Source organism: Talpa europaea (genome assembly GCF_964194135.1).
Source record: "Talpa europaea genome assembly, chromosome: X".
NCBI classification, from domain to species: Eukaryota; Metazoa; Chordata; class Mammalia; order Eulipotyphla; family Talpidae; genus Talpa; species Talpa europaea.
This window is the reverse complement of record NC_140081.1, coordinates 51425627-51438434: the sequence shown is the minus strand read 5'-3', so window position 1 is coordinate 51438434 and position 12808 is coordinate 51425627. Positions and strand designations below refer to the sequence as shown.

At 40.8% G+C, this 12808-nt stretch overlaps 1 protein-coding gene and 1 pseudogene across 2 annotated transcripts; one reads left to right on the top strand and one right to left on the bottom strand.

The window, feature by feature from the left end:
• Positions 1-3588: 3588 nt before the first annotated feature.
• TAF9B (TATA-box binding protein associated factor 9b) lies at positions 3589-12446 on the top strand (the record flags this gene model as incomplete). Its single annotated transcript, XM_084258578.1, has 7 exons — positions 3589-3699; positions 4305-4386; positions 4700-4836; positions 4920-5054; positions 6272-6347; positions 11324-11434; positions 12283-12446. Exons 1-7 carry the CDS (start codon positions 3649-3651, stop codon positions 12444-12446), a joined length of 756 nt encoding a protein of 251 aa, XP_084114704.1. The 5' UTR covers positions 3589-3648.
• On the bottom strand, positions 8452-9673 carry LOC311186943 (glyceraldehyde-3-phosphate dehydrogenase-like; annotated as a pseudogene). Its single transcript has 2 exons — positions 9439-9673; positions 8452-9276 (listed from the first exon to the last, which is right to left on the bottom strand). The product of its transcript is annotated as a glyceraldehyde-3-phosphate dehydrogenase-like (transcript).
• Positions 12447-12808: the final 362 nt, after the last annotated feature.

Below are 12808 nucleotides of genomic sequence, written 5' to 3'. Positions count from 1 at the left end.
ATTAATGTTGAATTAAAATGGTTAAAGATAGGAGAAAGTGAAAAAAATCAGGAACATGACAAGGATACCCACTGTCACCACTTCTATGTAATTTAGTATAAGAGGTTTTGGCTAAAGCAATGAGAAAACAGGAAATAAAGGGAATACAAGTTGGAAAAGAAGTTAAATTATCATTATTTTCAGAATATATTATATATAGAAAATACTAAAGACTCCGTCAAAAAGCTACTGGAAACAATAAATGAATACAGAAAAGTATCAGGTTACAAAATGAACATATTCTATTAGACTGTTGGGAATATAAACTGGTGGAGTCATTTTGGAAAGCAATCTGAATTTACCTTAATAACTAAAACTGGAAATACCATATGACCCAGCAATCCCACTCTTGGCTATTTATCCAAAGAACATGAAACCAGCAATTCAAAACTCTACATGCTCTTCAATGTTTATTGCAACTCTATTTACAATAGCTAGGACACAGAAACAACCCAAGTGCCCACTGATGGAGAACTGATCAAAAAAATGTAATATATCCACACAATGGAATACTATTCAAACATAAGGAAAAACAAAATGTTCCCATTTACAGCAAAATGGAAGGAGTTTGAGGGAATTATGTGTAGTAAAGCAAGTCAAAATGACAAAAGCAAGTACTAGACATTTGCCCAGAAATGGATTCAACAAAGCAAAATACTCGTAGAAAGCAGTAGACACTAAAAAAAGGTTAAGGGGGGGGGGGAATGAAAGTGGTGCTAGGAATGGTGGGGAGGAATGTTTGATTCTCAAAATTATTTTTAAAATACTGAAAAAGAGGGCCTCCCCTGGTGGCACAGCGGTTTAGCACTGGGCTGCGAAGCTGCGACAGCCTCTGCAGCACTGGTTCAATCCCCGGCCACTGGTGAGGGTCCCACAAGGCACGCAGACCTCTCCTGCCGCACCCGCTGCTCCCCTCAGCAGTGTATTTCGGTCCTTCTGCCTGTTCTCTTCTCAGCTCTGGCTCTGGTGAATCTTTTCACCCTCCCACACTTCTGACTGTACCCAATGCTTGTACAAATAAATAAATAAATCTTTTTTAAAAAATACTGAAAAAGAAACTTTAATTTGAAAGGGAGTGTGGGTCAGCAGAATAGACTAACAACTCATGATTTTAGTTCAAGAACTGGAGCAACCACACACACAGAAAATGTTGTAGTAGCAATAATGTAGAAGTAGCAGCTATTTTATTATAAGTCCATGACACTTTAGAGAGAAAAAAACAGAAATTTATTTATCCAAGAATTAAATTGCTCTGACAGAGAGCAGAAATATGAATAATATTGTAATGTTTATACGCATACAATTTAACTAGTTCTATTAATTACTAATTGTTTTTAATTAGTCCTATTGCTTTGTTTCAATAACAGCATTTGTGTTACAGGAAAATTAATTTTAAGTGACAGTTTTCTCATTTTTATAGTAACACACATGTATACAACTGCTCGTTATATATTGAATCTTTTCATCTAGTACAGCTGTGTCTCGGGTTTGCTCTCTAAAGATTGGTCATCCCCAATGGTATTGTATCATTCAGGTGGGGGAAAAAGATGTAATGAAGATATATTTATAAACTGCACAGACAAGAACACTGGCAGGTAAACAGTGGTACCTTCTGCGACAGAAAAATGAGAGGCCGGGACAAACCAGAGATACTTCCTTTTCCTTGTTTTTAAATATAAATTAAAATTTTTGTACTCTATGCATATACTCTATGCATTCAAAAGGAAGGAACTTGTCTTATGTAGAGATTACCAAGCATGTGCAGAGAATGGTGCTTGCGCACTGTGAGAATCAGTACTGCCACTGGAAACAATGTTCAGAACAGGTGGGTCTTGCAGAAACTGTGCAAAGGTAAAGACAGCTGATGAGTGGTCTTCTGATTAGATCAGACCAATGAGGTAAAATGGTTTACAAACTGAAGGGCCCATTAGGCTCCAGATAATGGTATGATTGTGTGTGCATGCGTGTGTGTGTTTGTGTGCAACCATTTGAGGGTTTTAAGGAAAGGAGTACAGTGCTTTCGTTGATGACAAAGCGATTCCTATGTTTGTGTTGGGGAGCACTATTTCAGGAACCTATTTCTGTAGTTTGGTAAGACTATTGGTTTACACTGTGTATGGTAGTACTGCATGAAGATGTGGAGACACTGATAGACATGTGACTTTGGAACGTGGTACTAGATTGTGAATTGTTGAGGAAAGAGAGAGTCTAATATGGCTCACTGCTGCTTCCGACTTGAATGGCTCAAAGTGCCTTTTCCTGGGATGGGGACGGCTAGGGAGTTGGTGGATTGTAGGGGAGTAACAGAGAGTTCTGTTTGGAACGTTTTAAGTAAGAGACCATTAACTGATGCAAGTTTTCAGAAAGTCAGACTGTTCTGCGGAGGGGGTGGAGGCAGCACCCAGGAGGCAAGTGAGGGTCCAGGGCAGGCCACAACCGGGACAGAGAGGGAACTATTCAGGGCCAAGAGACAAGGTGGGGGTGCCTCCACACGGAATCTGCAGGCCATCAAAAGCTTCCATTTTTCAGGAGTATGAAATGGGACAAGACTTTGTGGTGAGAGCTGATCAAAGGCTCAGTGTGGAGAGCAAGCTATAGCATTGCCAGATTTACCAAATAAAAATACAGTTGGGGGTTAAAAGAGAAGGTGGTTGGGGAAAAAAAAAAAACACGAGAAAATACCACCTTGAACATTTAAGGTCAAATATTAATTAGAACTGTGAGTCTCCTGGCAAAGGGATACGTATACATAATTTTTTTAAAGATTTATTTATTTATGCATACAAGAACTGGGTACAGGCCAGAGACAGGGGGGAGGGGTTGAGTGGACCCACCAGAGACAGAGTAGGGAACAGAACAGGCAGACTGGCTGAAATCCACTGCTGAGGGGAGCAGTGGGCGAAACAGGAGAGGTCTGCCGTGCCATGTGGGTTGCTCCCTGGCCGGCCAGGGATCCAACTCTTGCTGGGGGTCGAACTCATGCTGGAGTCTGCGGATTGCTTCCTAGAGCGGTGTTTAATCCCTTGCGCCACCAGGGAGGCCCATAATTTTTTTAATTTTTTAAATGAAAGTGTAAAGTTGAATGTCTTTCAAAATTAAAGAGCCCGGTTAAATTTGAATGTCATATCAACAACACATAATTCCGTAGTACAGCTATAGCTAGTGTAATATTGGATAGGCTTATACTAAAATCTTATTCGATATTTTATCTGACACTCAAATTTAACTGGGTGTTCTGTATCTGACCAAGCAGCCCCACCACAGAGGCAGGGGAGGCAGGCCACTGCAGGCATTCCAGCGAGACGGAAGGAGCCAGGGGGCACAGAGGAGGTGTGAAAGGGCCTCCCAGAAAAGACGACGGTGGCCCACTTGATGCTCTTTTCGGGAGAACGGCTGTGGGAAGACGAGGTTCTTAGCCCGTTCGAGTGCTGCCCAGCTCCCTGCCGGCTACCCTGCCGCCCTCCGCCGCCACCTAGCTGGGGAGCTGCGGCCAAGCGGCGGCTGGAGGGGCCGGCGCAGTAGCCCCGCCTTCGCACCCCGCAGGGGTGGAGCCTGAGCGCGGAGCCCAAGAGCTGCCCTCTCTCCCCGGATGAAGAGTCGCAAGATAACATGGAGTCGGGTAAGATGGCGCCTCCCAAGAGCGCTCCGAGAGATGCGTTGGTAAGTGTGAAGGGTGAGAGGCGGGGCGCGCAGCTCCGCGCAGCCAGGGACTTGGGAGGGAGACCCAAGTAAGGGCCTGAGGGTGGGCTGGCATGCCTGCTTCAGCTCTGCAGGCGGCCGGGAGAAGTGGGAGACGGGGGTGTCCTGGCCCCTGGGGCGCCCTCCCGCCACCCCAACAACCCCGCCAGAGGGAGGCTGCCAGCCGCCCCGAGTGCGCAGGCCAGCCGTCGGGCTTTGTCTTCCGGGCCTCCTCTTCTCTCCCAGTCTGAGCGCCCTGACTTACGTGCCGGGTTCTGATGCTAGCTTCCCCTAGCCCCACGTCCGAAAATGACAGCCAGCGGTAGCCTCCCTGACATCTGCTGGAAAAGCCTACCCGGCCTTTTTCTTCTCTTTGCCTCCACCCCGCCAAAAAAATTTTAAAATTTTCAGCAAAGAAGGTTAAACTGGACTTGGTGTGATCTGACACTATCTTGGGAGGGAAAGGATGAATAGGAGTTTGGAACACAGAAGAGGACCTTGTATCATAAATATAAATACTGCCTTCGGTGGAGTCTTGATTTCCAACACCTAGATTACGCATCTGGTGTTTTTATTTGAATCCACAGGTGATGGCACAGATCCTGAAGGATATGGGAATTACAGAGTACGAACCAAGGGTTATAAATCAAATGTTGGAATTTGCTTTCCGTAAGTTAACAAAACACCAAAAATTTGCCTAACTTGTAAATATGAAACGATCATTAAGAACATTTTCAACCACATTACTATAACAGTTAATATAGAATTTAGCCTAAAACAGTAAAAAGAAGCTCAAGCTAGAGGACCAGTAGTAATATTACTGTCATATGTTTAAAATTAATCTCATAGATAGGACAATTAAATATTAGAACCAGAATTCATAAACTTTCTAGAAATCAGTGAAACCTTTCATTAAGAAAATTGTCCACTAATATTAAGCTGTTTTCATATTTTTAAAGTAAAAAACATTTTGTCTTTAAAGGATATGTGACTACAATTCTGGATGATGCAAAAATTTATTCAAGCCATGCCAAGAAACCTAATGTTGATGCAGATGATGTGAGACTGGCCATCCAGTGTCGTGCTGACCAATCTTTTACCTCTCCTCCCCCAAGAGATGTGAGCAAACTTTTATTTGAAGTTCATTTTACTTATAGTTTTTTTCAATTGTAGTTATAGTGTTGTTTTTTTTTTTTTTTTAGTTTTTACTGGATATTGCAAGGCAAAAAAATCAAACCCCTTTACCACTGATTAAGCCATATGCAGGACCCAGACTGCCACCTGACAGATACTGCTTAACAGCTCCAAACTATAGGCTGAAGTCCTTAATTAAAAAGGTAAGAATTTTATTCAGCTTCACTTTTTAAAAAGGTGAGATGTTTTAGGGAAATTTATACAAAACAGATTCATTATAGTGTGGTAGATTAAAGGCTAAGATGATTTAATAGGATTTTTTTAATTTATTACCTTGAAAATAATCATGTCTCCAATTATCTAATATGTTAAAATATAAAATATGAGATCAGAGGTTTTTAGAGCCAAATAATGTTCATCTAACCACCACTTATATTTCACATCAGGAAACTGAATCAGAACTCCTTCACGATATTAGTGTCAAAGCTAGGGCCAATTCTCAGGTTTTACAATTCCCTGTTCTTCCACTATACCATAGTTTTTTAGTGAAGTTCAATAACAGAGTAAGTTATATACTATCAGGAATTGGACTTGTTTCTGAAATAGCACCTAAGTTTCTCCCACCACTATAAAAGTTCTCCCCACATTGTGCTGCCTTTATTGTCTGAAATTATAAAAGGGTTTACTTCTTTTTGGGTCAAGATATTGACTTGTTAAGATCAAAAAATCATAAGGCAATTACCTGCAATCCCCAAATAAGACTTTACCTTAACCTTAAATACTATATAGAATATATATATTCATATTCATGTTTATATAGATAGATGTAGTTGTTTGTGAAAACCTTAGTTTAAATGTTGGCTTTAGAACACTGATATATAATTGTATCTAGATGAGCAGATAGATGTTAACTGACCCTATTGTGGTAATCATTTCACAATAGATATGAATCAGTTTATGCTATATACCATAAACTTATACAATGATGTATGTCAACATTTTTTTAATAAAACTGGTGGTGGGGAGAATGCTGACTGTCTTGCCATGGATTATCCATTAATAATTCACATCAGGGGCCTCCCTGGTGGCACAGGGTGTTAAACGTCAGCACTATGACGCAATCTGCAGCTACAGCAGCACAAGTTCAATCCCCAGCCAGGGAAGTGACCCACATGGTGCAGCAGACCTCTCCTATTTCGCCCGCTGCTCCCCTCAGCAGTGTATTTCAGTCAGTCTGCCTGTTCTGCTCCCCACTCTGTCTCTAGTGAATCCTCTCACCCCCTATCCCACCTCTGGCCTCTACTCTGGTTCTTGTATGCATAAATAAATCTTTAAAAAAATAATTCACATCAACAATCCTAATTTCATTCCTGATGTCCAATAATAACATTGAATCTAATTTGTTTTTTAAATCCCCTAGGGACCTAACCAGGGAAGACTAGTTCCAAGGTTAAGTGTTGGTGCTGTTAGTAGCAGACCTACCACTCCTACTATAGGTAAGAAGGGGAAAATGGCTTTTCTGCCTAAGGAGTACCTTATGTAGCACTTGATCTTGAACTGTATTCCAAATTAAAAGGTGAATCAAATTCCCATTTATGTGTTGCCATTGATATATTTACATATCTAATAAAATTATTAAAAACATGTTTTATCAGATTTCAAAATGAGAAAGCCACAGACATATCTGGTCACAAATGAGTATAAAATTGGACATTGCACAATATTGTTGCTTTTGCCTGTTGTACAAATAAAGTTGCCACCTGGCAATAGCCTACTTATTTATCAGAAATTAATTTCTGAGTAAACTGGCAAGAAAATGCAGAGAAAAGGAAAAGTTTTAAGTGTACAAAAAGCTTAAGGGTATCAATGGAAAAAAAAAATTTTAAAGTAGTACTGATAGGGCCTCCCCTGGTGGCGCAGTGGTTGAGCACTGGGCTGCGAGGCTGCCCGCAGCCTCTGCAGCACAGGTTCATTCCCCAGCCACCGGTGAGGGTCCCACAAAAAAAAAAAATTCTCCTAAAGTAGTACTTGATAGTCCTATATTGGCCAGTGCAAGCCCCTTCAGGCTGTCTCCTGTGTCTGATTTGACAAGTCTCCATCATCCTTTGAGTGTTTCTTACTTGCTGGCATAAGATGTCCTAAGCTCATCATATTTTTTCCTTACCCAAGTCACAGAATCAGCTATTTCTTCAAATCTGCTGTATCTTTTTAAATGGAAAATAATATTTAGAAACCATTATTTGTTTCTTTCTAATGCTATTGTTTAAATAAGGAAAACAAAAATAACAAATTTAGATTTCCTGATTTTTTTCATTCTAGTTCCTGCTGGACTTCTTTCATTATCAAAGTATGTTAAAAAAAAAAAATCCCCTCCGCTTCGACCAGTATTGATTTCTCAGCTCATATTGCTAATAAATTAAGTCCTACAGGTGTTATATAGCCCTAGTGTAAGCAGCATTTGATTTTTGAGGTATGTAGACAATCTCTTCATATAATTCTCAGAAAGTGAATTTACATTTCAGTATTTTAAATCCAGTCTGGTATAGTATTGTACACTCATAATTACCTGCATGTGACCTTCTGGATAGAAATTTACATATGTATGGGCCTCCCTGGTGGTTCAGGGGTTAAGCACCACACTATGAAGCAATCCGCAGCCTCTGCAGAACGAGTTCAATCCCCAGGGAGAAACCCACATGGCGAAGCAGACCTCGCCTGTCTCGCCCACTGCTCCCCTCAGCAGTGTATTTCAGTCAGTCTGCCTGTTCTTTTACCCACTCTGTCTCTGGTGAATCCTCTCACTCCCCTGCATCTCTGGCCTGTACGCCAGCTCTTGTATGCATAAAAAGATAAATCTTAAAAAAAAATAAATTTGCATATGTAATTTGCAACTTTTTGATCATATACTTTTTCTGTGGATTCATAATACTTGAGTATGAATTGTTTAAAAACTGTAGGCTGGGGCCTCCCCGGTGGCGCAGCGGTTGAGCGCTGGGTTGCAAAGCTGCCGGCGACCTCTGCGGCGCCGGTTCGATCCCCGGCTGCTCCCCGGCCACCGGAGGAGGGTCCCACATGGCGCGCAGACCTCTCCTGCCGCCCGCTGCTCCCCTCAGCAGTGTACTTCAGTCCTTCTGCCTGCTCTGCTCCCCGCTCTGGCTCTGGTGAATTCTCTCACCCTCCCGTGCTTCTGACTGTACCCAGTGCATGTATAAACAAAACGAACGAACAAACAAACAAATAAATAAATAAAAACATACCTCTATTTAAAAAAAAAAAAAAAAAACAACTGTAGGCTGTGGTAAACAGTTACGCGTTTTGACAGCTTAACCAATTTTCACTATCAGTTGTGATTTTTATTCCTAGTTAGGCATTTATTGTAAATGTTTTAGTGATTTTTAAAATCTAAAATGAGGGAACTGCTAAAAACTATTAAAGATGTAGTTTTAAATAAACTTTTAAAAAGTTTGAAATGAATTTTACAAAGCGTAATACCTATGCATATACTATTATTTTGTCTGGTTACAGTGTACTTTATTGATGGCACATGACAAAACAAGGTTTCCCAAGCCCCTCCCCTTCTCCTGGGAGTCAGGGATGGAACTATGACAGGTCAGGACTTGTGTTTGAATGAGTAGGGAAAGGACTGCCCAGCAGCTGAAGGTGCCTCTTTCCTCTTATATTCTTGCTGGAACTGGTGGTCCTTGGGGTTCTTACTTTTTTGGACGCCATGTGGACCATGAGGCCCACCATCTCGTTGCTGTAGCCAAATTCATTGTCATGCCAGGAAATGAGCCTGACAAAGTAATCATTGAGGGCAACGCCAGCCCCAGCATCAAAGGTGGAGGAGTGGGTATCACTGTTAAAAATCACAGGAGACAACCTGGTCGTCACTATAGGCCAGGATGCCCTTAAGGGGGCCCTGTAACACCTGTTTTACTGCCTTCTTGATGTCATCATATTTGGCAGCTTTCTCCAAGCAGCAGGTTAGAGCTACACCCAACACGTTGGGGGTAGGAACATGGAAGGCCATGCGAGTTGACTTCTCATTCAGCTCAGGGATGACCTTGCCCACAGCCTTCGCAGTGCCAGTAAAAGCAGGGATGATGTCATGAGCCATCACGCTACAGTAGGTTCCCAGATTGGTCATCCATAGTCTTAGAGGGAGTAATGGGATGGCCTGTGGTCGTTAGTCCTTCCATGATGGATGACGTTGGCCGTGGGGCCAAGCAGTTAGTGGTAAAGGAGGCATTGCTGACAACCTTGAGAGAGTCATCATACTTCTTATGGTTCACACCCACCACAACCATGGGGGCATCAACAGAAAGGGGCAGAGATGATGACCGGTTTGGCCCCAGCCTTTTCCAAGGTAATGAAGACACCAGTAGACTCTATAACATATTCAGCACCAGCATCACCCCACTTGACGTTGGCAGGATCTCGCTCCTGGAAAATGGAGATGGGACTTCCTGTTGGTGACAAGCTTCCCATTCTCAGCCTTGACTGTGCCATTGAACTTGCCATGGATGGAATCATACTGGAACATGTAGACCATGTAGTTGAGTTCAATTGAAGGGGCAGTGATGGCACGTTGGCAGGATCTCGCTCCTGGAAAATGGAGATGGGACTTCCTGTTGGTGACAAGCTTCCCATTCTCAGCCTTGACTGTGCCATTGAACTTGCCATGGATGGAATCATACTGGAACATGTAGACCATGTAGTTGAGTTCAATTGAAGGGGCAGTGATGGCAACAGTATCCTCTTTTCCAGAGTTAAAAGCAGCCCCTTTAATCTGGCCAAATCCCTTCACTCTGACCTTCACCATGGTGTCTGAGGGACATGCAGGGAGGAGCAGAGGCTCTGTTCAGTTTTAAAGCCTAAGTTCCATACCTATTTAAATGTAAATGGTTCCTTATGGTTGTGACCAAGAAAACCCTACCTTTGGTTTTCTTTTGACAAAATACTTAACATTGCTTCATTAAGCTTCACCAAACTCTTTGGACAGCTCCTTTTAAATAGATGAGAAAACTTACCTACGGATGAAAATATGTTAAGAGTAAAGTCTCTTAACTTCAACTTTTCTGGGTTTGAGAGAAGTAACACTAGGGGGCCTCCCTGGTGGCCTAGGGGTTAAGTCTCAGTGCTATCACCACTAAGGCCTGAGTTTGTTTCCCAGCCAGGGAGCTAACCCACATGGCTCAGCAGACCTCTCCTGTCTCGCCTGCTGCTCCCCTTGGAATGTATTTCAGTAAATCCACCTATTCTGCTCCCCACTCTGTCTCTTGTGAATCATCACCCCCACCCCCACACCTCTGGCCTACAACCCAGTTCTACGTAAAAAAGAAATAGCACTAGAACTGCGGAATTTTAGCTTTCCTCCCCTGTTTAGGCTTTCCTCTCCTTTGTACCTAGAAAAGATAGTTTTTTTCAGCAACTTTCCCTGAGTAGACTGTTGGCTCCAGGGAATGGGATGCATGGAAAGCCTCCATTCCCAAAGGAAAAACTGGGAGAACAGACACATTTCCATAAATGTATTTTTGGGAAAGCTATGAAGTCTTAAGCCTTGAAAAATTCAGTCATTAAGCAAACATTTCTTAGTGCCTATTAGGAGCAATGTACAAAAGCCATATGCTCACAAGGATTAAAAAAAATGTCAGCCAAGGCTTATAATTTAGTGACTGAGATAAGATACTAAGACTGCTATGATGTGTTAAGGGACAGAGGCAGACAATTACTGAGAAAATCAAGGAAAGTTTTATAAAATGAGGTGATATTTTGAGTTGTACCTTGAACAATAGGTAGAATTTTGATGGGGGGGAGTGAGGGAATGGGTGTTAAACTAGGTTATCTCCAAAAGCCCTTTCTGCTTAAAAAAGTCTCTGAATATAAAAAAGGAATGATACATTGGGGGCCCCAAGGGTGTATTTCATAGACTATTCTGTCCAATGCATGTTGATTTAGCTTCATGGCATAATAGACATCTTCTGATTCTCAGCAAGTGTTAGAGATTAAAAGTGCCACCTAAAACTTGGGCCTTCATTCTGCTAGTTTATTTACTCAACTTCACATAGCTAAAACAATGCCAGGCACTGTTTGAAGAGCTTTACAGATTGTTTTAATTCTTGTAAGACTCATAAAATTAGTTATCCCCACGTGACAGATGATAAAACAAGGAACAAAAAAATTTCAGTAATGTCCCCACTGACACTCAGCTAGTAGGTGATAAAGCCTGAATCAAACTAAAGCCAATAGGCTCAAGAGTCTACATCCTTTACACTGTCCTGAATTTTTATCATCTAAACTATTGAGCTTGGAAAGTTTTGAAGTTATTTTTCTCTTCACATTTTTTTCTACCTTTCATTAGTTCCCTTAATTTTGAAGGGTATTCTCTAGTAAACTAACTAATGCAGAATATAAACCTATAAAAGTCATCTAACTATAACATGGTTTCGTGGTTTGTCAACTGTAACTACAGCGACCCCACAAACGGTGTCTGTCGCAAATAAAGCTGCAACTCCAGTGTCAGTGACAAGCCAAAGATTTACAGTGCAGATTCCACCTTCTCAGTCCACACCTGTCAAATCAGGTAATGTGATTGGCTGGTGGGGGGCGGGGGCGGCGAGGGAGGATAAGTGGTTCCTTTAAAATATTGCTTGAAATTTAATTTTTGTGGATAATTTGCCATCATAGAATTTATTTTCCTACAGCAAGTTAAAAGTGTTTTAATATAATGGGATGGTGACAGTAATGCTGCAAAAAGGTTCTCTTCACAAAAAGTCTAAAATTATGAAATTTTATATATGTATGCAACATTTTCATAGAGAGGGGGGAGTGTTCAGTGTGATCAGCAGATTCTCAAAGAATACTGAATTAAAATGAGTGTCCATAGATCTAAGTCCTCTTCAGGGAAAAGCATTTAGGGTTAAGCTCAAGAAAATCATACAATCTAATGTGCACCACATGAGAATTCTATCTTTACTCACTTCATGGAAGCATACATATAAAGCTGGGATAAGTAATAGCATACTTTATTAATACATTTGGTTTCCCATCTTCTGAAACCTAACTACAAATAACTTACATAAAATACTGGCCATAAGGGAAGCATGATTCATGGTCTTAAACATATGCCTTTAGTATGTTTTATGATGAATCCAATGCACTGCTTCCATAATTAACCTATTAAGTGGTAATATGTAAATTAGGAAAAAAACAGAACTTCTTTACCTGTATACCAGGTATTAAGTACATTAAAGGTATTAAAAAATTTAATTCAACTCTTAATGCAGTATAAATTACCTGAGTTTCTTCTGTGATATAGCTGCACTTCATGCTGTTGAATTTATTAGCATTGCATTCAGTTTTATTGCATACTTACTATGTTTTTGATTCTGGCTAATTCATAGTTTGGGATATTTGCTCCTCTATTTACAGTTCCTGCAACAACTGCAGTTCAAAATGTTCTGATTAATCCTTCCATGATTGGGCCCAAAAATATTCTTATTACCACCAACATGGTTTCATCACAGAACTCAACCAATGAATTAAACCCATTGAAGAGAAAACACGAAGATGACGACGATAATGATACTATGTAAGGAATATAGTCTAGTATTGATGCATTTCAAATGTGTAGTTGGTTTTGAGCCTTGTATACTGAGTAAGAACATTCTAGATCCTCTCATTTTATTTTAGAAATGGTAAATGTAGCTGCAGTATTTTTCTTGATGGTTAAAATTCTTAGATTTCTTAATTAAGGGTACCAATGTTTTTTCATTAGGCTTCAAGTACAAAAAGTATTTCTTTTGTAATAGTTTCACTAACTGTTGAGTCCTACTGTGGCAATTCTATTTTTGGAAACAGTTTCCTGCCATGTGTCACTAATAGTAGCACCTAAGATTCAGTTTCTACAGTCTCAGCAGTGGACTAACCTTTAACAGCATTTCTTAAACTATATTTA